This window comes from Cyprinodon tularosa, unplaced genomic scaffold, assembly GCF_016077235.1.
Source record: "Cyprinodon tularosa strain WSP-4 unplaced genomic scaffold, ASM1607723v1 ctg48, whole genome shotgun sequence".
NCBI lineage: Eukaryota > Metazoa > Chordata > Actinopteri > Cyprinodontiformes > Cyprinodontidae > Cyprinodon > Cyprinodon tularosa.
Window position 1 is genome coordinate 1,659,526 of NW_024039207.1, and position 25,823 is coordinate 1,685,348.

General features: G+C 39.1%; 1 protein-coding gene across 2 annotated transcripts; it reads right to left on the reverse strand.

Annotated features, from left to right (window-relative positions):
- Positions 1–8,390: 8,390 nt before the first annotated feature.
- Positions 8,391–24,546, reverse strand: LOC119794418 (cordon-bleu protein-like 1). 2 transcript variants are annotated; one of them, XM_038301972.1, is made up of 10 exons: positions 24,265–24,546; positions 20,569–20,728; positions 20,297–20,498; positions 19,962–20,220; positions 19,588–19,626; positions 19,406–19,485; positions 19,126–19,323; positions 18,934–19,024; positions 12,873–14,054; positions 8,391–9,023 (listed from the first exon to the last, which is right to left on the reverse strand). In XM_038301972.1, exons 2-10 carry the CDS (start codon positions 20,655–20,657, stop codon positions 9,016–9,018), a joined length of 2,148 nt encoding a protein of 715 aa, XP_038157900.1. In that variant the 5' UTR covers positions 20,658–20,728; positions 24,265–24,546; the 3' UTR covers positions 8,391–9,015. The 2 variants fall into 2 exon arrangements, with proteins under 2 accessions (XP_038157900.1, XP_038157901.1); XM_038301973.1 differs by having other exon boundaries at positions 8,393–9,023; positions 19,971–20,220; positions 24,265–24,545.
- Between the last annotated feature and the right edge of the window lie 1,277 nt (positions 24,547–25,823).

Below are 25,823 nucleotides of genomic sequence, written 5' to 3' on the forward strand. Positions count from 1 at the left end.
TTCATGCATGCTAAATATTTTCATTGGAAACTATGACATTATAGCTCCACCTTTCTTTGTAATCACTGCTTCCATGTTTTTGTTTCCCTCAAAATGCTGAGTAACTATGTTCTCCCAATACGTTTCTTTTTTTTCTGCTTTTAATGGGAACTTTAAAAGGGGTGTTTTCTTCAGTGCAAGTTCAGTTTGACGTTAGTTAGAAGAGACCCCAAAAACGAAACTTTCTTGCATACAAAATGCTATATTTAGCTGGAAACTAGCAGTCCACTAACCTTCTAGTATTTTTGAGCTCACAAAACACCCAAGAATCAGCTTAAATCATTTGAATCTGACCCAAAACAGGTCCACCAATTAGGTTTGCAGTTTTATAGTTTAAGGCGGGACATATTGTTGTGATTTAGGCAATAGCTGCCCAAAATAAACATGGCAGCGCAGGAGGATGTATGCGTACACTGGTAAAAGTCAAAATCTTGTCAAGTCATTATTTCTTAAAAAAAGTGCATTTCTTCTTGGATTGAGGAGGTAAAACAGTAATTTTGCTAATGGAACAAGACAATTTACATTTAAAATGAGAAAACCCAATTTCATTGTCTTATTTCAAGTGCATACACTGCAAAAACGGTCTAAAAATGAGTAAAAATGTCTTAAATTCAGTGTATTTACCCTTAATTTGAGTAGGTAAATGAGATAGTTCGCAAATGGAATGAGCAATTTTACTCTTAAAATAAGATATTTAGATAAAATGCACTTGAAATAAGACAATACAATTGTGTTTTCTAATTTTAAGTGTAAATTGTCTTGTTCTATTGGCAAAATGTCTCTTTTACCTCCTCAATCCCAGAACAAATGCACTTATTTTAAGAAAAAATGACTTATCTAGATTTGGATTTTTTCCAGTGTATTATCTAACTATCTTATTTGAAGAATAAAAATACTCATTCCATTGGCAAACTATCTCATTTACCTACTCAAATTAAGGGTAAATACACTTAATTTAAGGAAAGTTTACTTATTTCTAGATTGTTTTTCCAATGTTGCTGCTATTAGATCTGTTTTGTCAGAATCCAAGAGGAACTGTAAGAGCAGGAAAGCATAAATTGATTTGGTTTCTCATGGCATCTGCTGCTAATTCTTTTATTTTTATGATCGGATAAAACCGAACTTTGGTAGGAGGACACTTGGCCCAATTAGCTCGGAAGGTTTTGTTGAACGGCCCTCCTTTCCCAAACAGATTCTATCGTAGAAGCCCCAGATTAATAATGTGTAGCACTAAATCTTAGTGCTACACATTATTAATGTGACTTGCTATGTTAACACTCCACATCGCTGTGAACACACAATTACCACGACAAGCCAATGTGGTGGCAGGGTCAGGCTGTGGAAAAGGGAAAGGTCAAGTTTAAAGGAAAGATTGATGTTGATAAATACAAGAGCCTTTTAGATGAAAGCATATCCTTATAGAATGGCCTAGTTAAAGTCCTGATCTGAATCAAAGTAAGAAGAATACAGCAAGATTGTAAAACACAGGTGTTTTGTGCATCTAATTCTCTTTTTTTATTCTAAATTTCTACCTTTTGATTCTCCATACACCTTTGAGATCCTATGGAGAAGAACCAGATTATTGCATTATTGAATATATACAGACAAACACATGAGGCTGCAGGGTCTAAGTGTAATGATTAATGTTAAGCCTTTTATAATCCAAAAATCTGGTTTTGGCAGTTCATGGATGTTACAGAAGAAGCAGGCGGCCAGGAAGACATCAGAGACAAATGTAACTAATTGTCACATAACCTCGCGCTGGGGGCTAAGAACGTGTCTAAATAATGGCAGCTAATTTGCCTTGTATTGTGCTTTCTTGATGGGTTTAAATTGAATGAGTCAGGATCCATTCTGCCGTAATGTGAAAGCAGGGGCACCGGTTCACACCGGAGACATTCAAGGTCACGCTACTCCAAATGAAGGGGTGACGGAGTGGGGGCTGGGGGTTGACGAGATTTAAAGTAAGGAGGCTGAGTCAGTGGACAGCTGGGGTGCAGATTTGGCTCCACATACATGCAACCTTGAATTATTATGTTGTGTTTTTTTTTTTCCTTTTCTGCTTTGAAAGCTTTCCTGCAAGCCCTCCTCAAAAATAAATGCTTTTCTGTCACCCACATTAATGGCACAATCAGCTTGGAAAAAATTGCAGCCACAAATTATTCACTGTAATCCTCAATTTGAGGAGCCTAATGCCTCTAATTGGGCTTTTATGACTTACAAACTGTGTCTTCCTCTCTCTTAGTTTCTTTTATTATTATTATTATGATGGTGTTTTTTTTTCCCCCTCTGGCGTTTGTTTTTCTTCCTTCCCGCCATGCTGCGGGAGTGACATTGAGCCTCTCCCTGTCGAGGTGCTCTCTTGTCTCACTCGGCTGCACATTTTCACTGCACCCCCCCCCCCCCCCCCCCCCCCCTTCTCCTCCTCCCCCAGACATGGAGCTTTTGACTGAATACATTATCCGAGCTGTTGTTCTGTTTGTTGTTCTTTTAGTATCCAAGAAAAGAGATGAATTATTAATGATGACAGACAAAAAAATAAATAAATAAGAACTACTTTTTTTTTAGGATTGGGGCAGATCCCATCACCAGGCAGTATTTAATACAAAAGACATTTCTAAAAGGGAAAAACAAGCATTATTTAGTGTAATAGATGTCCCATGTTGTTTATTTGAAAAATATTAAGCAAATATATGACAACTTTCCTCCTATTTGATTCATTTGACTGTCCCAGGCCTGTAGTTGAACACCACGATTAAAAACCCAGCATGTTTCCAGGATCTGTCCCAGCATACCAAATCCCAATTAGGACACAGTGTGCCCCCTCTTGGCTGTAAATGCACACTACACTGACTGTCCAGCTTCCCGGTGAGGTCTTGCTGAGATTAATGATCTCAGGAGTCGGCTGCAGAGTGATTAGATTCAAAGATACAGCACGCTGCTGGCACATCAGAGCATAGGGGGGGTTGTTTTGCACTGGATCGCTCATTTGTTTTATTGTAAAGAATAAGAGGGCAAGGACTTCTGTTTAGATCAAAGGAGGAGCTGCCAGTGACAAATGAACTGCCATGATTGTGTCAGTTTGTCACTGTGTAGCAGACTAGATACGGACCTGTTTATCAGAGCTGTGTTTACCTCTTTCTCTTAGGAGTTAGTGATAAGAGAAAAGTGATAGGTAGGGGGTTTACGGCCATCTAACCCATTGTTCAAGACGCCTTAATTGTCAGGCACTTAAATCAGGGAACTTAAATGAATAAAAGGAAGAAAAAGAGAATATAGTTTTTAACAATTTGAATTTGAAAAGTGTGGCATGCATTTATCTCAACCACAAAGAGGAAATATTAATTCTCAGAGGGTTTTAGGGCTGGGTTTCTTTGTGTCCCCTCAGCATGATACTCTCACTACCTTGCTTCCGTGTGTAAATTGCATGTTCATTACAATAGTGGGTTAAAAAGTAACTTTCCTTTTGCTAATGACTGGAGCTGGATAATGTAACCAAAAAATATATATATATAACGTAAAATCAGAGGTGGGTAGAGTACGCAAAAAAATGAAATGAAAGCAGCACCACTTTAATTTGCTTACTCAAGTAGAAGTAGGAAGTAGTCATTTCAACAATTACTAAGGTAAAAGTAAAAAAATACTTGAAATGGTTACTGAGAGCTTGTTGGCTCATAACATCGGATTTAATGTTTAAAGATAAGGCAATAGACAGTTATGTGCAAATTGTAATATTTCAAAGTATAACATAAAATACAAGTAAAAATTAAAATATAAAATACCAAATGTAGGAAGAAGAAACACCATTCTAACACTTTTTAAATTTTTTTTTACATAAACTTAAATAAAAAAATCTAAATTCCCATTTTGGATAGGAATTTTTTTTATTGAATTTAAAATATGTAAGGAATTTATGCTAGGAAAAGGTCAAGAAATCTTTTTTCCTGCATATTTACTAGATCTGAAATAGCTTAGGTTACTCCTGGTCGGTAGAGTTCCTTGAAATTTTACTCAAGTAAAAGTAGGGATACTTTCATAACAATACTACTGAAATAAAAGTCAGAAAATATAGTAAAATACATCTACTCCTAAAAGTATATTTCTTTCTAAAATTTTATTGAATGTAACAGAGTAAAACCCTTTCACTTAAATCAAAAATTCTAAATAATCAAAGAGTATTATTGTTGCAAAATACTAGAAACAATATTCCTTTAAACATTGTGTAACATACTCTATTATTAATAATAAAAATAAATAAATAAAATGTTAAATTTACTTATTTGGTTATTTACAAAAAAATCCAGTTGCAGAAAGGTTAAAGAGTGGAAATAATGCGTGTTAGTGTACAAGATTAAAAAACTATAAAAAGTTAATTCTGCAGGTTGCAATCTCTCCTCCCTTTACATTGCCTGATGCATGAATATAAGCTGTAATTATACACTGGGTTTCTATTAAGGGTTTAAATGCTTGCCATATATTAGATATTCAATTTGTAAAAGAAAATATTATCCTTTAGATTGCATCATGCACTTAATTTTGCTGTCCTGTCCCATAAAACAAATTAAATTAATTGAAGATTATGGTTTAAATAAGACAAAATTCGGGAATTGTGACTTTTGCAAGGCTCTGCAGATATTGCAGATATTGCATCTCTCTATTTTTTCCCTGCTTGTGTTCTTTTTGTACACATATCCTTAAAGCACTTTCCCCCCTCGACTGGGGGGAAAAAAACAAAAAAACCCTGCCTGTTTGGAGTTTACAGGATCAGAGAGGAGGTAAATATCATTTCCATAACATTTGAACCAGTTAACCAGCAGCACAATACAGAGAAACACTACTGTAAGCGCCTGACAATGCCAATGAGGCTGGAACTCTGTGATTTGCCGCTTCGCCAAAGAGGAGTGAAGCAAGCGAAAACATGGAGGAGGTGAGAGGTCAACTGTGCTCTCCCTGCATCACTTTCCAAGCAGCCCCTCAAGCGCTGGTGATGTTTTAGGCAACAGCGCCTCAATTTGGGGGGAGGCCTGATGGATACGGCTCCCAAGGTGAATGAAAAGAATAGCATTAAGCTGCACCGCTCTGCCTGGGGAGAGCTGCGCTGCTTTGGGTGATTCATCTATTGATTATTTCTACCCAGGCATGGAGGTGCCATGTAAACACACATATATTAGCAGTCTGCGATTGCACATGTGCGCCCCTTATACACATCAGACATGCTGGATCCAGTGAAGCTGGCCTCGGGCCTAGTTACTGTTTTATAATCAGATTCCGACTCCTCGCAGCTCGTGGGCATTCTCTAACCACAAGCCAGATACATCAGATGGAGAACTAAATAGAGATGAATGAAAAGATGAAGGAATAAATAAATGCTAAATGTGCATTACCTCCACTTATGTGGGCCAGCTATTATGGTATTGATTTAGGTTTGAGTTTTTGGAGAGTACTCACGATGCAGAGTGTAAGCCAAGTCAGACTTTATTACTAAAATAAAATAACCTCTAAACTTCAACAGCATAAAATCTTATCAAATCTGGACAAAGTTTATTAAGTTTTCTAGTCATTGATTTTCAGGTTAAAACACATTTCTGAGTGCAGGACTTTGAAACCTTTTAATCCAGAACTGTTTGGGAACATTTCAGTGACAAGGCAAAAGTAAAGTTTGGATAATTTATAAAAGAAAAAGAAATAAAACCAAAATAAAAACTATTAAATTAGTTCTATTTCAGTCTTTTATTAAAAGAGAGAACAGGTATCCCAGTTCAGGTTTGCCAGAGGAATACCAGAAAACTTGTAGGTCTTAAAGAGTGAACCATCAATCACTTTCCTCAAAGTGTTTTTGACTAATTCTCGGAACATTAAAAGTCAAATAAATGCAACTACCTTATAATATTGCTGATAAATTGTTTGCATAGATTGGTTCAGTCTCTTAAAGCACCTCGGATGCATGGTGAGCTGGCCAGATGCAGCAAAGCGTCTCCACCCAAACCATGACAATTTCTCCTCAGTGCTTCATAGTTGCTATGATAAAAAGCATTTTATAATTGTCTGTCCAGATATTAATCCAGAATCTCTGACATCAGCTGTTTGCACCAGCTTTCTAAAGCTGTCAGGCTCCTTAAAGCTCTAAACTGGAGCCACCTGCAACATTATTTTGCACTATTAAGGTGGATGAACTTTTAAAATCAATGTTCTGCTGCATTTTGCACCGTACTTACTTTGCATTGCACTGAACCTTTTCATATTAATACCCTTTTGCAGCATTGTTTTTAAACTTTTCTCCTACATTGTTACACATGATATCTGCAATATAATTTCACCGTTGTAAGCTGTATGCAACAGAATTTCGTTTTGTACACACTGTGCATGCAAAATGACAATAAAGTTTGTCTAAGTCTAACATCTACATGCCCCCCCCAGCTTAAACTGTGGAGTACTACAATGTGTCCTCTTGTACATATTTGATAAAAGTCTATATATGTCATCCACATTCCAACAAAGCTACTAGGGAAAGTGAGTTAATATCAATATAACCAGATGGATAGATCAGACTTCCCTGCTACAAGGGACGGATCTACAGGGGGGCATGTGGGGGAAACTGCCCCAGTGTTGAAGAGCCTTTTATGTCTTTAAAGTACTTTTAATTAGTAGTAACTTGCCTTCAAGAGCCTCCTATCTTCTACTTATTAAATATTAGTTTATAAAAACAGATATGATTGTAGATAAAAGTTAGCAAAAGATATATATATTCATACTGCAGCATAGAAGCAGCTTACCAATTTTTTTTTATCTGAATCCGTTTAAGAAGTTGCTGTTAAGCTTTCCAACAAGTTCTGGTTGAATCACTCATATAAGCTTACTTTCCAGAAGAAGATTTGCATTCTTTTCACCATGTCAGACTCACCACCGGTAAGTGAAAATGGGGACGAGCACGTAGGACGGCCTTACGTAAACATATCACCAGAATGATTGAAAATCAGGAGGACCACTTATTTTGATGATCCACCCGGAAAAAGAACATCCTCCAATATACCTTTAAACATTCACAACTGTATTTGGAAATTTTCATTAACAAAATACGTTTGGTAGCAGTTGAAGAGCTTATTGTGTAATAAATCGGTTTGTTTTTTCTGCAAACAAGCAGCCTTTAGCTAGCATTTAGCCGCTTTAATGAGCTACCAGCAGCATTACTATAAAAAGTTATGAATGCTACTGCTTAGCTTCCTTTACATTTTACAACCAGAATTATCTATAAACCATATTTTTTTGTAAATTCAAGAAAACTGTCAGCCTCTTTCAGGTAGCTGGGCAGCAGTGTGCAGCAGCAAGGGGAAGCTTTTGCACTTGATTCAATATAATCTTTTACCCATCAGAACTATAAGCTGAACATTTTTTGATGGCATATCTTTTAAGCCATCTCATACCTCAGTATTTACCCACCAGTGCTTCTCATTTGCTCCACGTTCCTACTGCTGCTCATCCAATAACACCGTCACATCACACTGTAAAATAATTCACCATGACACGGTAGCATTTCGTCTTTTCCTGCACTGAAGATACAGCTTCTTTTTTTGTCTGTAAAATTTGAGCATAAGTGCTCTTGTTGGGATTCAACCTTTTCATACATCAAACGATAATGTCAAAGTTGTCACTTATGCTGGACGTCATAGTTCGGGTTTGGCAGAAGCAACTTTTCTGCAGTCTAAAAGCTACTTACCTAAAACTTTATACGCCTTTAGACCGAATGCATGAATAAAGAGGCTTCAGAGGCCCTGTTCTGTATATTTTTACTAACATATCCAAGCTAAAATGTTGAGTGTGGGTCCCTCCCTCAGGGGCTTTGATGGCATTCTTCATGACAATGGCAGTGCAACACAACTCTGCCCTTGAGGGCCATGCGCCTCCTCTGGAGGGAGAGCACTGCAGAAACACGACAGGGTCAACGGTCACCCCCCCCCCCATCATCCTCCAGCAACTTGCCCTCCTCTCCCTCTCTTTGCCTTCAGATAGAGCAGAGAGAGAAAGAGGGAGTCTTGAAGCAAGCCCACTCAGTCCAGGCCTGGCAAACTGGGAGCTTTAGCCACAGGCGGTCCTGGCTGGGTCTCCAGCTCAAACAGCTCCCTGCTGTTCCTCCAAGGCCACGGCTGGATCAATACTTACAGCAGAGCGGATTCTTTTGGCACCCAAGTATAGCTGTGCAGTATTGCCCCAAGGTATGGATGGGTCCGCTGAAGACAACAGTGAGTGCATGTGAGCAAAGTGGACTGAGTTTACTCACAGGAGCGATGAAATGCTTGGCATAAAACCGATGCTTCAAACAGGAAAGTTGATTCACCCCCCCCTTCAATTTGTTTATTATCAAAAGCAATAATGAAGAAAGATTTTTTATTATTCTAGGCATGTCCCAAAACAAAAAAAATATTGAATGCCTCGCCCAAATCTAGAATTTCATTTAGAATTTTTTTTTTTTTTATGCAACGAATGCGTCACCTTTAAACAAAAAAAATACATCCAGCTGGAACGATAATTTGAAAATGTTTTTTCCAAATAAAAGCAGCCAGGGTTTTATTTTTCAAAACAAAAACTCTTCTGCCACCTGCTGGCTGAAAACCAAACTACTCTACAATAATTCATATAAGACGTAGAAATTATCCATTGGGGTTATATACAAAAAAAAAAAAAAAAAAAACAGAAAGAAAAGATGTCATATCAGCTTAGTATGCATTTTGGCACTCTTAAAATAATTTATGAAGTAAACTAAAAATATACTCCAAGCTCAGTCACTCATATCTGTACATTTGGCGAGCTCCACAGCAGTTTTTCCGTTCAAACATATAAAAAGTAAAAACCAGAAAATAAAAAACACAAATGAAGGAAAACTAAGCTGTCAAAGCTAAAGGAGCTAGGTCAGGTCAAACAGGCTGGTGTCCTTAGGGGGTCCTGAAGGTTCAACCTCTTAGGACGACATGCAGGCGCAGATCAGGCACCTGTGGAACAAAAACGAAAACCCATTAGATGATGAAGAGCATCAATTCATGGTGATCTTTTCCACACTTTGTTAAGTAAGCATCACTAATTCAGTTTGTTCAACTAGGATTTTAACTAACTTCGTAACTAATGCAAAGCAGAGTATTATCTGGTTGGAAAGGGACGGATATTTAGATACTGAAGTTTGTAAAGCAGCTTTTCCAGAAAGGCCTTAAAGGTTTGTTAATGACCAAGACGGAGTCCGGCTAAACTAACAGGACGAATCAAAGCACAGCTAAGGTGAGATTTGCTGTCAGAACTACACTATATTGCCAAAAGTATTTGCTCACCTGCCTTGACTCACATATGAGCTTAAGTGACATCCCGTTCCTAATCCATAGGGTTCAATATGACGTCGGTCCACCCTTTGCAGCTAGAACAGCTTCAACTCTTCTGGGAAGGCTGTCCACAAGGTTTAGGAGTGTGTTTATGGGAATTTTTGACCATTCTTCCAGAAGCGCATTTGTGAGGTCGCACACTGATGTTGGACGAGAAGGCCTGGCTCTCAGTCTCCGCTCTAATTCATCCCAAAGGTGTTCTATCGGGTTGAGGTCAGGACTCTGTGCAGGCCAGTCAAGTTCATCCACACCAGACTCTGTCATCCATGTCTTTATGGACCTTGCTTTGTGCACTGGTGCACAGTCATGTTGGAAGAGGAAGGGGCCAGCTCCAAACTGTTCCCACAAAGTTGGGAGCATGGAATTGTCCAAAATGTCTTGGTATGCTGAAGCATTCAGAGTTCCTTTCACTGGAACTAAGGGGCCAAGCCCAGCTCCTGAAAAACAACCCCACACCATAATCCCCCCTCCACCAAACTTTACACTTGGCACAATGCAGTCAGACAAGTACCGTTCTCCTGGCAACCGCCAAACCCAGACCCGTCCATCAGATTGCCAGATGGAGAAGCGCGATTCGTCACTCCAGAGAACGCGTCTCCACTGCTCTAGAGTCCAGTGGCGGCGTGCTTTACACCACCGCATCCGACGCTTTGCATTGCACTTGGTGATGTATGGCTTGGATGCAGCTGCTCGCCCATGGAAACCCATTCCATGAAGCTCTCTGCGCACTGTTCTTGAGCTACATGAAGTTTGGAGGTCTGTAGTGATTGACTCTGCAGAAAGTTGGCGACCTCTTCGCACTATGCGCGTCAGCATCCGCTGACCCCGCTCCGTCAGTTTACGTGGCCTACCACTTCGTGGCTGAGTTGCTGTCGTTCCCAAACACTTCCATTTTCTTATAATACAGCTGACAGTTGACTGTGGAATATTTAGGAGCGAGGAAATTTCACGACTGGATTTGTTGCACAGGTGGCATCCTATCACAGTTCCACGCTGGAATTCACTGAGCTCCTGAGAGCGACCCATTCTTTCACAAATGTTTGTAAAAACAGTCTGCATGCCTAGGTGCTTGAATTTATACACCTGTGGCCATGGAAGTGATTGGAACACCTGACTCCAATAATTTGGATGGGTGAGCAAATACTTTTGGCAATATAGTGTATTAGGAGTAAGAAAGTGTACTGGTTAGATCAGTCATGCCCAAAGTCGGTCCTAGAGGCCGCTGTGCTGCACATTTTAGAGGTTTCCCTGCCTTAGCACAGCCGATTCTGATGATTCTGATTATTTTAGCTCCGCAGGAGCCTGTTGGTCAGCAATCAATGAAAACCAACTGTGTTGCAGGAGGGAAACCTCTAGAACAAGGGTGGGCAATTCCAGTTCCTGGGGGCCGGTATCCTTCAACTTTTAGATGTGCCTTTGGTTCAACACACCTGAATCAAGTAATTAGTTGATTGAGAGGACTTGTGAGAAACTGACTGCATACTGAGGAGGTAACTCAGCTATTTGCTTCAGGTGTGTTTGATAAAGGAAGGATGTAAAACCTTCAGGATACCGGCCCTCAGGAACTGGAATTGCCCACCCCTGCTCTAGAACCTGCAGGCGAGCAGACCTCGAGGACCAACTTTGCTCGCATTTAAATGCTTATCACACTATCCTCACAGTAAAGTATGGCGGTGGCAGAATCATGCTGTGGGGAAACTAGATACTGTACGGCAGGAACAGGGAACCTGGAGCAATGATGATGGGAATAATGTAGACAGATGATTAGGGCTGCAACAACGAATCGATAAAAATCGACTTTTAAAAGCGTTGGCAACGAATTTAATCATCGATTAGTTGTGTGGCGCGATTAATGCGTCATCCGCCGTCGCCGTCATCCCGGGGAAGAAAAAAAAATATGGCGGAGCGAGTCAGCGCCGTAGTTGCAGTGTTGCCAACTCAGCGACTTTTCAGACCCCTCCAGCGACTATTTTTTTAAAAAGCGACTAGCGACAAATCTGGCGACTTTTTACGGTGTCACTGGCGGCTTTTGGAGACTCTTACGTGAAAGCATGTATCGTTCCTACTCTTGTCCTCCAGCGGCAGCTGCTGCCGTGGGGCGCCTCCCCCATCCCAACGCCTTTCTCCCTCTCCCACAGGAATCCCTCTCAGCGCTGCAGTCAGAGCCGAAGGATTTTAGTGAGGAGTTTACCCTCAGCGTCCAGACTGCAAATGTAGCGCGCATGCCCCGGGATTGACGGCGCAAATTGATCACAATAATGAAAATAGCCTGCGCTTTGTAAAGTGAAAAAAGTCGTAACATGCAACTTTTGTAAAAACAAATGAACATGGCACGGAAGCACCACTGTTATGACGCAGCACCTGAAAAGAAAACACGTTGGAGCCTTCGATGGCAGTGAAGAGAGCTGATCAGCAGGGTGAGCGACCATGTTTGTTTGGTTTTAAAGTGGGGAAACGTAAGTTAGTTTCTCAGGTAGCTCATCTGATGCTTTCCTTACCGTGTTAGTAGGTTACAGACAGTGATAAGGTTGGCTACTTATTTTACTTTTAATTTCATTTGAATTAGCTTAAGCAGCGTTTATATTTTCTTTATAAATAAATTAATTTGCAAATTATGAGGGCAAGGCTTTTAAAGTTTAAATCTTCTGGCAAAGATAAAGTAAAGAAGATCCTGCAATTTATGGAAGTAAAGCAGAATAAAATCCAGCAAGATCAGTAATATGTCAATTAATTATCTGCCACATTCCCATGTAAATATCTGTCTTTGGAGGATGTGTTTTTTAGCACCCCTAGTTCTCTCATTTTTATTCCAAATACAATTTATAATTTGAATCACAGGGCTATTTTTATCTCTATGGTTCAGTATTTTCTCAAGTAGCAACTTTAACTGCTATACTTTCCTGTCTTAAAAGGCAGAACTCTTCTAGTCTAAAAAAACCTCATTTGTTGAAATGGGGGGACCTATTGTTTGAACCCCTTAGGGGCTTTAAAAAACAAAAATGCCTGTCTCTTTTTGCGCTTTATGAAACAAACTACCCTATATTTTGCGGATGTACAGCTACATTTCTCATGTAAGTTTGCGTAGTTTTAAAACAAACATTTATTTTTCATATAGCACCAGTACAGTTAATGAGAAACCTGTACTTGTGTGCTTGTTTGTTCTGTCTAAAATGTTTATTTTGGAATAAAGAGGTTAATATAAAAAATATATTTTGTGTCCGATTCATCGATTAATCGAAAAAATAATCGGCCGATTCATCGATTTTCAAAATAATCGTTAGTTGCAGCCCTACAGATGATCCCAATTACTAATATATTAAGCAAAGAAAAACTGGTTTAAAATGTTTATTTCTAGACCTGCAAAGATGGTAAAAACTATGTGCAAAGCTGCATTTTATTTATAGCATTTGAATGAATGAAAAAGATTTTTTTTAGAATAATTTTGCAAGGCACTGACAGCTTGGAACTTACCATACTGATATGAAGACCTTGGAGGCGATGGAACAGAAACGTTTGGGCGTCCGGAGAGTTGGGGTCCGAAGCCGATTCCAAGGCCTAGTCTCTGTAGGCGGGATCTCTGCACGGCCATGGCAACCGCCTGTGCAAATCTAGACGGGGCCACCTTCGTCTGGCCCGCAGGCGGCTCAGTAGCATCTGAGGAAGAGCCACTGTCGTCAGCCTCGCCGGATGCATTCCTATGCCCATTCATGCTGGGAGCGGCGGTTCCACATGATGGAAATGAAGCTTCTTCTTCTCCAGTTCCCATGTTGTCACTAAACTCGACCGGTGGAGGAGGAGAGGGGAAGGCAGCTTCCTCCCCTCCTGCTTCCTCACGTGAAAAATCCTCCTTAGATTTTCCATCAGTACTCGAATTCAACGGAACCATGTCAGGACTTGGATCAAACTCACTCAGATGTTCTGAATGACCACCATCATGGTTGGTCGCTTCCTTATCACAACCGTCCAGTAGCGCAGGCAGGACTCCATCCAGTGGGACCTCTGGTTCTTCCTCTTGGTTCTGGTCTTCATGATTCTCCCCGTCATCAAGCAAGGGTGAGTCAGAACAGTTCTGAGTTTCCTCTAAAGGTGAGCCAGAAATTGAGCTGTCAACCACTTCGTTAGCATACGTTTCTGAGCAGTTAATCCCTGTTCTGCTCTCAAATGTGCTAGAGGAATGTGGATCTTCCTTCCCCTCAGGAAGAACTGATTTCTGATCCTGATCCATCATTTCGGGATCACAGGATGCTGGTTTCTTTGGGGGAACAACTTTAAAGGTGGTCAGTCCGCTCCTCTGTACTTGGTCCTCCCACTCGTTCTCAGTCGGGAGGTTGGATCTGAAAACCGATTCCCGCTCTGCGCAGAAATCGCCGTCATCTGGACACTTTGAAGCCGCAGACATACACGAGGAGACATGGAAATTTGGGAAACCGGCAGAGTTTCTCAGGCGCCTCACCAGCGTCCCTTTGGAAACCGAAGATGTGAGGACTTTAGCGAGAGCAGAGCGGGCGTCTGATAGGTCTTTGCCTCGAAACGAAGGCCGATAGGAGTCGGGTATTTCCTGGAGACGAGCCAGCGATGGGCTTGAAGAGGCCATGGATGAGTGCGGCTGGGAATTTTCCGTCTCTCTCAGCTCCTCCACGGTTTTCAGGGACTCTTTCGACCAGAGGAAATATGGGAGGGGGACAAAACAGTTGAGATCTGCTATAGAAAAACCATAAAAAAATAAAAAGGTTCCAAGTAAACCCTCGCCAAAGTTTTTCCAAATCAATCCAAATATTTTATACACTCATTTATGTTGTTTTTCCTCTGTTTTATTAGATAAACTTTGGATTTTATTTTCCTGATTGTTCAACAAAACAAACACAAGCTGACTGCATTTACTAGAACTCTATATAATAAACCAACACAAAGCACAACTTTAATATAGTGGGAGAAAAAAAAAAGGAAAAAAAATAAACCCTATTGTTTTAACCAATCAAAATATGAAACATAATTTAGTTTTTCAGGGACATGAATCTCAAAATAGATATTGTACCAGATTTACCTATTGTTAGTTTCCATCTAAGCAGGTGGACACAATGCTAGCAGACATATTTAACTTTTCCAAAGGCTTCTCCCCCGAAAAGATTCCTACTCCACCTCAAGTGACAGACTATCAAGGAGATTTTAACCATGATAGGAGAACCATTAGTCATGAATGTTACAAATGTGGCCTAATGGTCGATCGAAACCTCTGGGGCTATCTTTAGGAAGCATCCTACTTCCTTGTCCTACCTCCTTCATCACTAGCAGCACTAATCCTGAAGCATTTATAGCAACCACAGGCTTCCACTGTGGCTTAAGAATTCTTACTGAATTAATGAATTGTGGACGGATGGTGGGTCTGAGTGAGCAGGAAGCTATAAGGAGCAAAATACCATCTCCAGCTAAAGGAACGCCCCCTACAGGCTGCAGAAGTTTAAGACAACTGGTTTCACTGGACGTTAGAGAAAAAGAGCGACAAATACAGATGAACACCGCACTTTTCAGGTTTCATGCAAGAGAAAATAAAGAACTATTTCCCCCAACTTTGCAATGACGTTACTTTGCGTCGATCTATTGGATAAAAAAAATAAATAAATGTTTTTTTGTGTGGCTGCTTTTGTAACTTCAGCTACTTTCAACATGTAAACAAGACAAACGGTCACCAAACAGATGCTTCCCACTGGCGTGAGTGGGCTGCAAGAAATGCTGAAAAATGAAAAACTAAATAAAGAAAATGAAGCAGAAAGAAAAGGCTTTAAAATGAAACTAAAATGACTGTATTAAGCCCTGGCTGTTTTAACTCATTTTCAGATTAATAATAATAATAATAATAATCATCCAGGGAAGATTTGACAACTTTAAAAGTTACATGCTCAAAACAAAATTAATTAATATCATCTTTCATATTTAAATTACTTTTACTTTTATTTTAAAAGCAATAAATTGAAATTTACAAAACAAAACTGACAAAACTAAATATGAAAAAGGGTAAGAATAATTAAAACTAATAAAAACAAGCTGCAATGACAACATTAGGTAAAGATGGAAAACAAAATATAAATTTAAGCTAAGAAATATTGATTATAGATTGTAATCAAGAAGCACCATAATGAGTTTTTAAATTCTTAGCAAAATTAGCATTTTTTTCTTTTAAAACAGGTTAAAAAAAATGTAAACAGAAAGGACTTATAATGAAAGGCAATAGTGACACATCCATGAAAGCCAGACGGGATGAGAAAAAGGAGGAAGAAGCCAGTGCAGGGGAGGGGGGGAAACAGGAAGAGAGGTGTTGGAAGGAGAAGAGGAAAGCGACTCCCCGCAATCACCCCCTTCAAGGAACAGAGTCTGTAAGCAGGAAGGAGAAAGAGCTTCGCTTCAGTCTAAAGGTTCAACATAAAGAAGCTCACAAACAGCATTTTCTGGATAGAAAATCTCACAAACTACAGATAGATTGGCTTTTAGATTAAGGGAGGCCTTGACTATAAAAGCGAGGAGTACATTCATTGACCATAAACTCTTCACTAGGAGTTGTTTTTCCAGACTTGCACCAACACCAGCTCAGCAAGGCGACATGTTAGCTTTAACTCAGGGAGGGGGAACCAGAACTTGGCTCTAAGCAATTTAATCGTTAATTGGATCACTTAGAAAAAACGGCCAGATGTTTCTCCTAACCAAAAAAACTAAAAATCGTCTAAAAGCAATCAGGGAAAAGCAGCGATGCTGAACTCGGAGCTGAGGCAGCAGGCAGAGTGAAAGCTTTGGACAATAGAGGGATTTCTCTCCTAAGAGGCAGAGGCCAATATGCTCCATGAACAACGCCGTGAGTCACTTTAATTGCTCTGAACGGGGTTAAAGTGTTCGGACTGATAAAAAAAAAAGAAACATTCTACCCCAGGTTTAGCAGCTAAATCTTCCATTTCATGCCATTCGCTGTGACATTTTAATCTTGATTTAAGGTGAATCACCGCTGAGCTCACGTGGCTCTGATCGAGGCTGCGAGGATTTGGAAAAATCACGAGCTGGAAACCCATTTAATTTCCTCTCAAATCAAATGTCTACAGGAATCCTGGAGCTCTAATCTGATCAGTTGTTTCAGGCAATAAATTCCATAAAGACAGCAAATGGAATAAAAAGTGGCTCAGCTTATCCTTAGCTATCTCTATAGTTATGCTGCTATAGGCTTATACACATAGGGACATAGGGACCCTATTTCATCATTCCATCTCTATTCTCTCACTCTGCAGAATCTGTTAGTTTAATTTCTAACGTTCTGCTCTCTCTGCTTTTTCTCATAGTAGCTTCGCCTCGTCTTTTCCTTGCTGGCTGTGACTCCATCCTGGAGATAAATATCAGCTGTGCTGCTGCCATCAACACCTTTGTTTATAGATGTTGGAGATCGGCCTGTTTTTCCAGTGTAGTCCTGTTTCTCTGACTGTGACTAACTGGATGTGCTCTCTTCATCCTCTAAGCCTGGTACTGCTGGAGGTTACTTCCTGTTAAAAGGGAGTTTTTCCTCTCCACTGTCGCTACAAGCATGCTTAGTGTGAGGGATTGCATTTGAGTTAATGAGTCGATGCAATTGTTGCGGTGAACGCCACCCTTACATCAGCTGTTTGAGCGTGAGCACTGCGTGCAATGAATCACTCAAAATAAGGTGAGACACTTCCGGGTTTGAGCAGGAGGATCACAGCATGAAATAAAAAGTCTGCCGTTCTACTTGGGCAGTAGAAAGAGGTGTGCAAAGTTCGCCGGTAAGCTTGCATTTAATGCCCTGATGAGGCATTGAGACATGTGGGAAATGTTTGTGTCTGTAGCGTGGTTAAGCTTGTAAACTCTCACATGGTGCATCGTGAAAATGTCGGCTTGTAAGGCTACTTCAAGCTTGCTTTATTTAGTCGGGGAAATGCTGGCGTTACTTGTTTTCAGTCATTTGTTTGACGTTGTGATTTAAACTGTCCAACTTTATGTGTTTGTGACACTGTTGCACGGGGTAATTTGTACATCTTTCTTCCTGCATGTGATTAAAACGGACTTTGAGTATTCCACAACTAAAATGAAACTTCATAGGTTGTGTTATGCATATTTAAAACGTGCTAAAAATCACTGACTAGTTATTTACTATTACTGTTAAGGAATTCATATAATCTATGGGGTTCAATAACCTGCATAAATCATTGTTAAAATGCTTTAATTTTTTTATGCATTTTAATGATAATTAAAAACTAAATAGTCTTAACTTAAAGGTAAAACCATAGTCTATTTTCATAAATATATCTAATGATACATTTCTCAGAACTGACTCTTACAATGTGCAATATGGTAAAGGTTTTGCTTGGTTTGGTCTTTTTAAGGTTTTTTTACCTGCTTAATTAATGATTAACTGTAAACAACACAAGAAGAAAAAAAAAAAAGGAAAAGATGAAACAACAGTTTGTTCATTGAGTGGAATCCAGTAAATGTTCAGCTTGATACAACCCTTCAAGTGTGGGAATAGCACAGCAAAGATTTAATCACTTGAATGCAATCAACTGGTTTTCCTTAGATAGAAAACTTTGAATAGATTTGACTGTATAATCTGGTGGACTGTAAACTATGGAGGATAAAAAGTGCCAAAATTAAATAAATAAATACAGAATTAAATAAATAATTAAATGTGGGATTAAATAAATAAATGTGTCATTCATTAATTAAAACCACGTCACTAATATAAAGTGCCACAATTAAATAAATAAATACAGCGATAAACAATTAATTGTGTAATTCATTAAAGAAATAAGAAATTAAATATATAAATATGTCATTAATTTAATAAAATACGTCTTCATTTTATAAAAAAATATATATAATTATTTCAGTGTGCATTTAATTATTTCATGGTCAGTTAGGGGGCGGTTATCTAACACCTGATTGGTCACCCTGCACATTAAGGCAAAGCAAATCGATTAAAGAGACTCGATTTGCGTTAACCCCGCCCCCTAACTTTGATGGGTGAGTTTGACAGATTCTTTTAACGGTTTCGATGCACTGCGACACAGGACCATGAAATAATTAAATGCACACTGAAATAATTATATATATTTTTTTTTAATAAAATGAAGACGTATTTTATTAACTTAATGACACATTTATATATTTAATTCCTTATTTATTTAATGAATTACACATTTAATTGTTTATCGCTGTATTTATTTATTTAATTGTGGCACTTTATATTAGTGACGTGGTTTTAATTAATGAATGATACATTTATTTATTTAATTCCACATTTAATTAATTATTGACACATTTAATTATTTATTTAATGCTGTATTTATTTATTTAATTTTGGCACTTTTTATCCTCCATAGTAAACTGCCTTGAGATGACGTGTTGTGAATTGTCACTATAAAAATAAACTGAAATGAAAAAGAACATCTGATGCGTCTCACTAAAGTAGTCATACCCCTTTTTGAAATGTTTTATAGTTGCAGGTTAGTTGTGACATTAGATAGAAAAGCAAACCGTTTACCTCCAGCATCACTTTGGGCGTCGTTGGTGGCTCCACAGGGAGGAGGAGGAGCCCTCCTCTTGGTGCTCCTTAAAGTAGATTCTGCAGACGACTGCAGAAACGGTTTAGAGGGATTTTTGTTTTTATTTCATTTGGGGTAATGACATTAAAAAAATATTAAAGGAAGAGATTCCATTTGCTGATATTGCATACCTGTGTTCTCTTGACGTAGCAGGTGCTGAGGTTGTTAGGGACACTCTGCGATGCGACTATAGGCGGCGGCGGCGGCGCCGGCCTTTTTTTGGCCGTATCTGCAGGCAGGGTGTTATTGGATGAAAGGCTTTCTGAATTCCCACGGACTCGGACTTGTTTGCCCCGGCTGGGAGAAGTAGGAGCACTCAGCGTCCCATTCTGCCACACAGTGAAATATATCCACAGCTAATAAACAAACGCTTATCAATCAAAACATTAATTACAGAGCGCAAAAACACACCGTTTCATTTATCTTTTTGCGTCTTCTGAAGAAGCTGAAGAAGCCCCTTTTCTTCTGCTTGTTCTCCTTCCTTTGCAAGTCTGGGAAACGCAAACAGGTCTTATCAGAAACTGATGTCATGTCGGCATTGGCTGCGCTGCGTCTGGAGCCATGGCGTCCATCGTTTTGTGTGCGCGTGTTACCTTGTGTTGGAGGTGGTGAGATGATCTCTGGAGTTCCAGCTGTTGCAACAAGAAAACATGACATTTCAGCACAGATTTATACACAAAGGTTTAACGGGAAAATGTTTAATAGATTATTATGTTTAAAGCTCAGTTTGGATTTAACCTTTTATTATGTTTCAAGCTAACAGCTTCCTCACAAACCTTCCTGTCTCTTTATGAAGCCATTCATTCATTTAAAGAACCTCTGAGGCCAAATTCATACAAAGATTAAATAACACACAGATGAACTTTCAAGGGCACTTTGACAAATCTTATCAAATCCCAATGGAAAACAGTAAAGCTTTAGGTTATAAAGGTCGTTTTCCTTGCATTTTCCTTTGCTGCTCCGTTATCTGACATACCTCCTTCGGTCGAAGCGTTCTGAGCCCCTGTATCTTTGGCGAACACCTCCCTCAATCTGTGGTCATTCAAGGTCTTGGTCAGGTCCAGCGGCTCCTTGGACTGAGGGTCCCTCAGCAGGACGGTTGTCTTTATGTTAAACTCACACTTGTCACACACTGCTGGCAGCAGCGCCTCCAGCGGCAGTCTGGGATTCACCCGCACCACCGTCTTATGGGACTTATTGTAGTTGATCAGTAAACGCACCGTTGCCTGAGCAGAAAGACGGCTATTTAATCACACATTTTGCCTCCCAACTTCCCCTCAACACTTTTATGTTCATTCTTACCTCAGGCATGTATGGCTTCTTAATTTTATCTTCAGAGCCTTTAAGCTTCAATAAAATCTTCTCAGCTCCCAACGAACCGATAGGACAGTTCGGCTTGTAGCTGATGATGTTCTTGTTAGGCGACAGGAACTCAATGGTGTAATCGGAAGGATTCAGGTGGTGATTTGCACAGAGCGTCACCAATAAGTCCATCACCGGTTTACTGCAAGGAGACGATGTTGAAAAACATACAGATTCCAGCAGCCATGCTTTGTGAAAGCAGTAGAGTGTACCTTCCATGCACTGTAATGTTTTTCTCGATCCCCGCTGGGAGCACAACACGCAAGGAGTGGTCCCTCTCCAGCGGACTTACTTCACCCATCTCAGGGGACGGTCGGAGGAACCAGGAGGCCACTGGGAATCGGACACTGCATCCAGTATCAGGTTAACCTCCTGGAGCAAAGATATTTCCACCACCAAGTTAATGTTGGTACATCATTTGGGGAAGAAATTTAGTACACAAATACAGCTACTATAATGTACAAAATTAATCACCTTTCCTGTCACCCTTTTATTAAAAAAAAAAAATAAATAAACAAACACTCATGTTTTCAGATCTGCTCAGGGCCCCGCCCCTTCTTATGATGTCAACATATGGCAACTCCACTCGGACAAACTGTATTGCAACAGTTTAAGAATAAAATCTCTTTTGGAGTCTCAACATATTGTTACCTATATTTTCTATTATTTTACATTTAATTGACGTTCTAAAATAGCCGAAAGTAGAAAACAATCATTCTAAGTCTTGAAAGAAATTACTGCGTTCTAAGATTGAGCTCTGCCATTTAACAGCTTATTTTAATTTTTGATTTTTTTTTATTAAGATCTGAGGACAGGAAGGACAAATGGAACATCTCAAAAACAACTTTCATAGAGATTTTAGAAAAATAAAACAGTTATTCTGCTTGTAGAAAATGAACGGATGCTGTTGACAACAAGTTAAACGGATTGTAGCGTAATATGGCTAACTGACCGAGCTAAAAGAGGCTAACCTGTTAGCTACATTTAACAGCTTATTTTAATTATTTTTTTTATTAAGATCTGAGGACAGATGGGGACAAATGGAACATCTCAAAAACGACTTTCGTAGAGATTTTAGACAAATAAAACAGTTATTCTGCTTGTAGAAAATGAACGCTTGCTGTTGACAACAAGTTAAAAGGATTGTAGCGTAATATGGCTAACTGACCGAGCTAAAAGAGGCTAACCTGTTAGCTACTCAGCTCTTTATATCATGGTCTTGCAGTCACTTCGTTCACCATAAACAGATTTCTTTCCGTTTTTTTTAATCGATCAGGTAAAACTTTATCGGTCATTAGACACGCCAACACTACAGCTGGTCCTGACTTTGCACAGTGACGCTGCACGATGTTATTATCGTTGCCTGGGCAACCATGTTTTACATCATGTGGCAACGTTCAGCCAATCATGTAACGTAAGGTCACTAACATGTGCAGGACCCGAGCAGATCTGGTACCTACACCGGAGTACCCGGGGAGAATCCAAGCATGCAAAGGGAGAACATGCAAACTCCATGCAGAAAGATCCCACTGCTTCAGGATGTAGCCCTCTGACAAAATATTTACAGCTCTAATACTAGTAAAGTTTCAAACATTACTTATTATATACATTGTAGAAAAAAAAAAGTGATTTATGGGGATTATAGAATATAAGCAGGATTATTTAAAAAGTTAAATTGAAATTTTAAAGGGGGAAATTAAATGAACTAAGAAATATTTCTTACTCTGGAGTTGTCAGTAAAATCCCCATTAACCTTCAAACGTAGAGGGAAGGGCTAATACCGCTTTTTTTTTTTTTTAAAGGATAAGTTTACAGCTTTAAATCAATGATTTAAACATTTAATAAATGGGAAGCCATGCTATATATTTTGCATTCATTCAATTTTACTTAAATGATTAAACAAAAACACTAAACTACAACCTTGATTTAGAAAAAATATATATATGTATACAGTGAAGTGTGGCACATTTAGCCTTCCATACTTTTTCAATTAAAGCCCCACAGATTTAGGGAGGCCCTGTGGCATTTCTAGAACAACAATCATAATCTTACCTGATTTGAATATCTCAAAGAAATAAGAATATACAGGTGCTGGTCATAAAATTAGAATATCATGAAAAAGTAGATTGATTTCAGTAATTCCATTTAAAAAGTGAAACTTGTATATTATATTCATACATTACATACAAACTCATATTTCAGATGTTTATTTTGTTTAATTTTGATGATTACAAATGACAACAAATGAAAATCTCAAATTCATCATATCAGAAAATTAGAATATTACTGAAGACCAATAAAAACAAAGGATTTATAGAAATGTTGGCCAACTGAAAAGTATGAACATGAAAAGTATGAGCATGTACAGCACTCAGTATTTAGTTGGGCCTCCTTTGGCCTGTATTACTGCAGCAATGCGGCGTGGCATGGAGTCGATCAGTCTGTGGCACTGCTCAGGTGTTATGATAGCCCAGGTTGCTCTAATAGTGGCTTTTAGCTCTTCTGAATTGTTGGGTCTGGTGTATTGCATCTTCTTCTTCACAATACCCCATAGATTTTCTATGGGGTTAAGGTCAGGAGAGTTTGCTGGCCAATTAAGAACAGGGATACCATGGTCCTTCAACCAGGTACTGGTAGCTTTGGCACTGTGTGCAGGTGCCAAGTCCTGTTGGAAAATGAAATCTGCATCTCCAAAAAGTTGGTCAGCTGCAGGAAGCATGAAGTGCTCTAAAACTTCCTGGTATGTGGCTGCGTTGACCCTGGACCTCAGAAAACACAATGGACCAACACCAGCAGATGACATGGCACCCCAAACCATCACTGACTGTGGAAACTTTACACTGGACTTCAAGCAACGTGGATGAAGTGCCTCTCTTCTTTTCCTCCAGACTCTGGGACCTTGATTTCCAAAGGAAATGCAAAATTTACTTTCATCAGAGAACATGACTTTGGACCACTCACCAGCAGTCCAGTCCTGTTTCTCTTTAGCCCAGGCAAGACGCTTCTGACGCTGTCTGTGGTTCAAGAGTGGCTTGACACAAGGAATGCGACAGCAGAAACCCATGTCTTTCATACGTCTGTGTGTGGTGGTTCTTGAAGCACTCACTCCAGCTGCAGTCCACTCTTTGTGAATCTCCCCCACATTTTTGAATGGGTTTTGTTTCACAATCCTCTCCAGGGTGCGGTTATCTCTCTTGCTTGTACACTTTTTTCGACCACATCTTTTCCTTCCCTTCGCCTCTCTATTAATGTGCTTGGACACTGAGCTCTGTGAACAGCCAGCCTCTTTAGCGATGACCTTTTGTGTCTTGCCCTCCTTGTGCAAGGTGTCGATGGTCGTCTTTTGGACAACTTTCATGTCAGCAGTCTTCCCCATGATTGTGTAGCCTATAGAACTAGACTGAAAGACCATTTAAAGGCTTTTGCAGGTGGTTTGAGTTAATTAGCTGATTAGAGTGTGGCACCAGGGGCCATCAATTTTGAACCTTTTCACAATATTCTAATTTTCTGATATGATGAATTTGAGATTTTCATTTGTTGTCATTTGTAATAATCAAAATTAAACAAAATAAACATCTGAAATATATGAGTTTGTATGTAATGTATGAATATAATATACAAGTTTCACTTTTTAAATGGAATTACTGAAATCAATCTACTTTTTCATGATATTCTAATTTTATGACCAGCACCTGTATACATCTCTTCAATATCAAAATTTAAATAAATTCACAAGATTTGATTACGATTTTTTTTGTTTTTGACTTAACTGACTTGTTTCTTTAAATAACGTTTTCAATTACCCGATCTAAGTCCAGGTAAAAATGAAGTGAAAAGCTGAAAAACAAACAAACAAACAAAAACTTTGCCAAGTTTCTGTAAAGTTCATCAAGCCAAAGTAGACTCACCTGAAGCCTGGAGATCACTAACTGCTAACTGGTGTTTCCAGGGAATGGAGGAGCAGTTTACCAGTCCTTCCTGCTCCCTTAGCGGCTATCTGAGCCCAGCTGTGTGGAACAGTTCACTGAACAACAGCCAGTTTCTCTAGACTTTTAACAAGAGGACAGTGGCGCGTGCCAGCGAAACAGCTGCAGCTGCTCTTCAGCGCGCGGCTGCTCCTAAATGCGCGACAGTTCACGCGCTACACCCAGTCAGCAATACTTATCTCTACCTACAGCTGGTTTGGTGATTTACATAAACTACACCATCACCTGTTGGCAAAAATGATTAAAACTCATTTTGTTTACATTTAATTTATCATGCAAACTGTAACAGTGGCGGTTCTTACAGGTTTGGGGCAGCGGTGTATTTAGGAAATTTGGGGTCTTGGGCAAATACAGGCAGGGGGCCGTCTGAACTGAGAAGACAACACACAGATACTGAAATTTTAATAGAATAGACATACACTATTTGTTCTAGGTTGTCTCTCTCTCTTCTTGTTCCTTTTCCTGTCGTTCCCCTTTCTATATTTTCTTTTCATATTTGCAATGTGCTCATGCTGTCTCAAAAGGCTACGTTCACACTCAGGCCTTGATGCTCAATTCCAATTTTTGTGTGAAATCTGATGTTTTTGCATTGCCGTTTACATTTTCAAATATATGCGACTTGTATGTGATATTCTGTGTAAACTGCAGTCATTCAGCTTAAGTGTCCCGCATGCGCAGTAGAGAACGCAATGACATCACAGACCAGCATGCTCTGTGTTTACCGTAGAAAACATCAATGGTAGCGCTGGAGCACATCTAGCGATCTTTCCAAACCTTAAAACCTCAATCTTTTCAAGATGGTTAAATGGTGTTCAGCCATTAATACCCGACGTCTGTTTGGACATTTCTGAACATGTGCAGCAAATGGACTGATCCAATATGGTGGACACAGAAGGGAGGGGCTGAGACACACCTAATATTATAAGGGTTCTGATTTGATTTTAAGGAAAGGATTTTTATCAAAAACATAATTAATGTGCACAAATAAGGAATAATTGTATTAACTATACATTTAAAAGGAGTTTTATGGGGCCCCCAGGAACTTGCCCCCCCCCCTTTCCAAACGCACACAAGAAATACAAAATACGTGAGTGTTTTATATTGAATATATATATATATATATATATATATATATATATATATATATATATATATATATATATATGGAGGATTAGAAGTGCCGCAATACAATAAATAGATAACTTATCAATGATTATTTTATTTATAATTTTTATGTATTTAATTTATTAATACTGGAAATAAATGCATTTAATATTAATTTCTTTAATAAATATATAATTCCTTATACAGGCCTTAGTTAAATATATTCATTTTATTTAAAGAAGTGAATATAATCATTTCATGATTTAATAAATTATTTAATGTTCCTGCACTGAAGTACACTATTGATTATTTTAAACTATCAAAAAAATCTTCAAAGTCAAGGAGGAGGGACTAGGGCCGCTTCCATAGAAATGCTA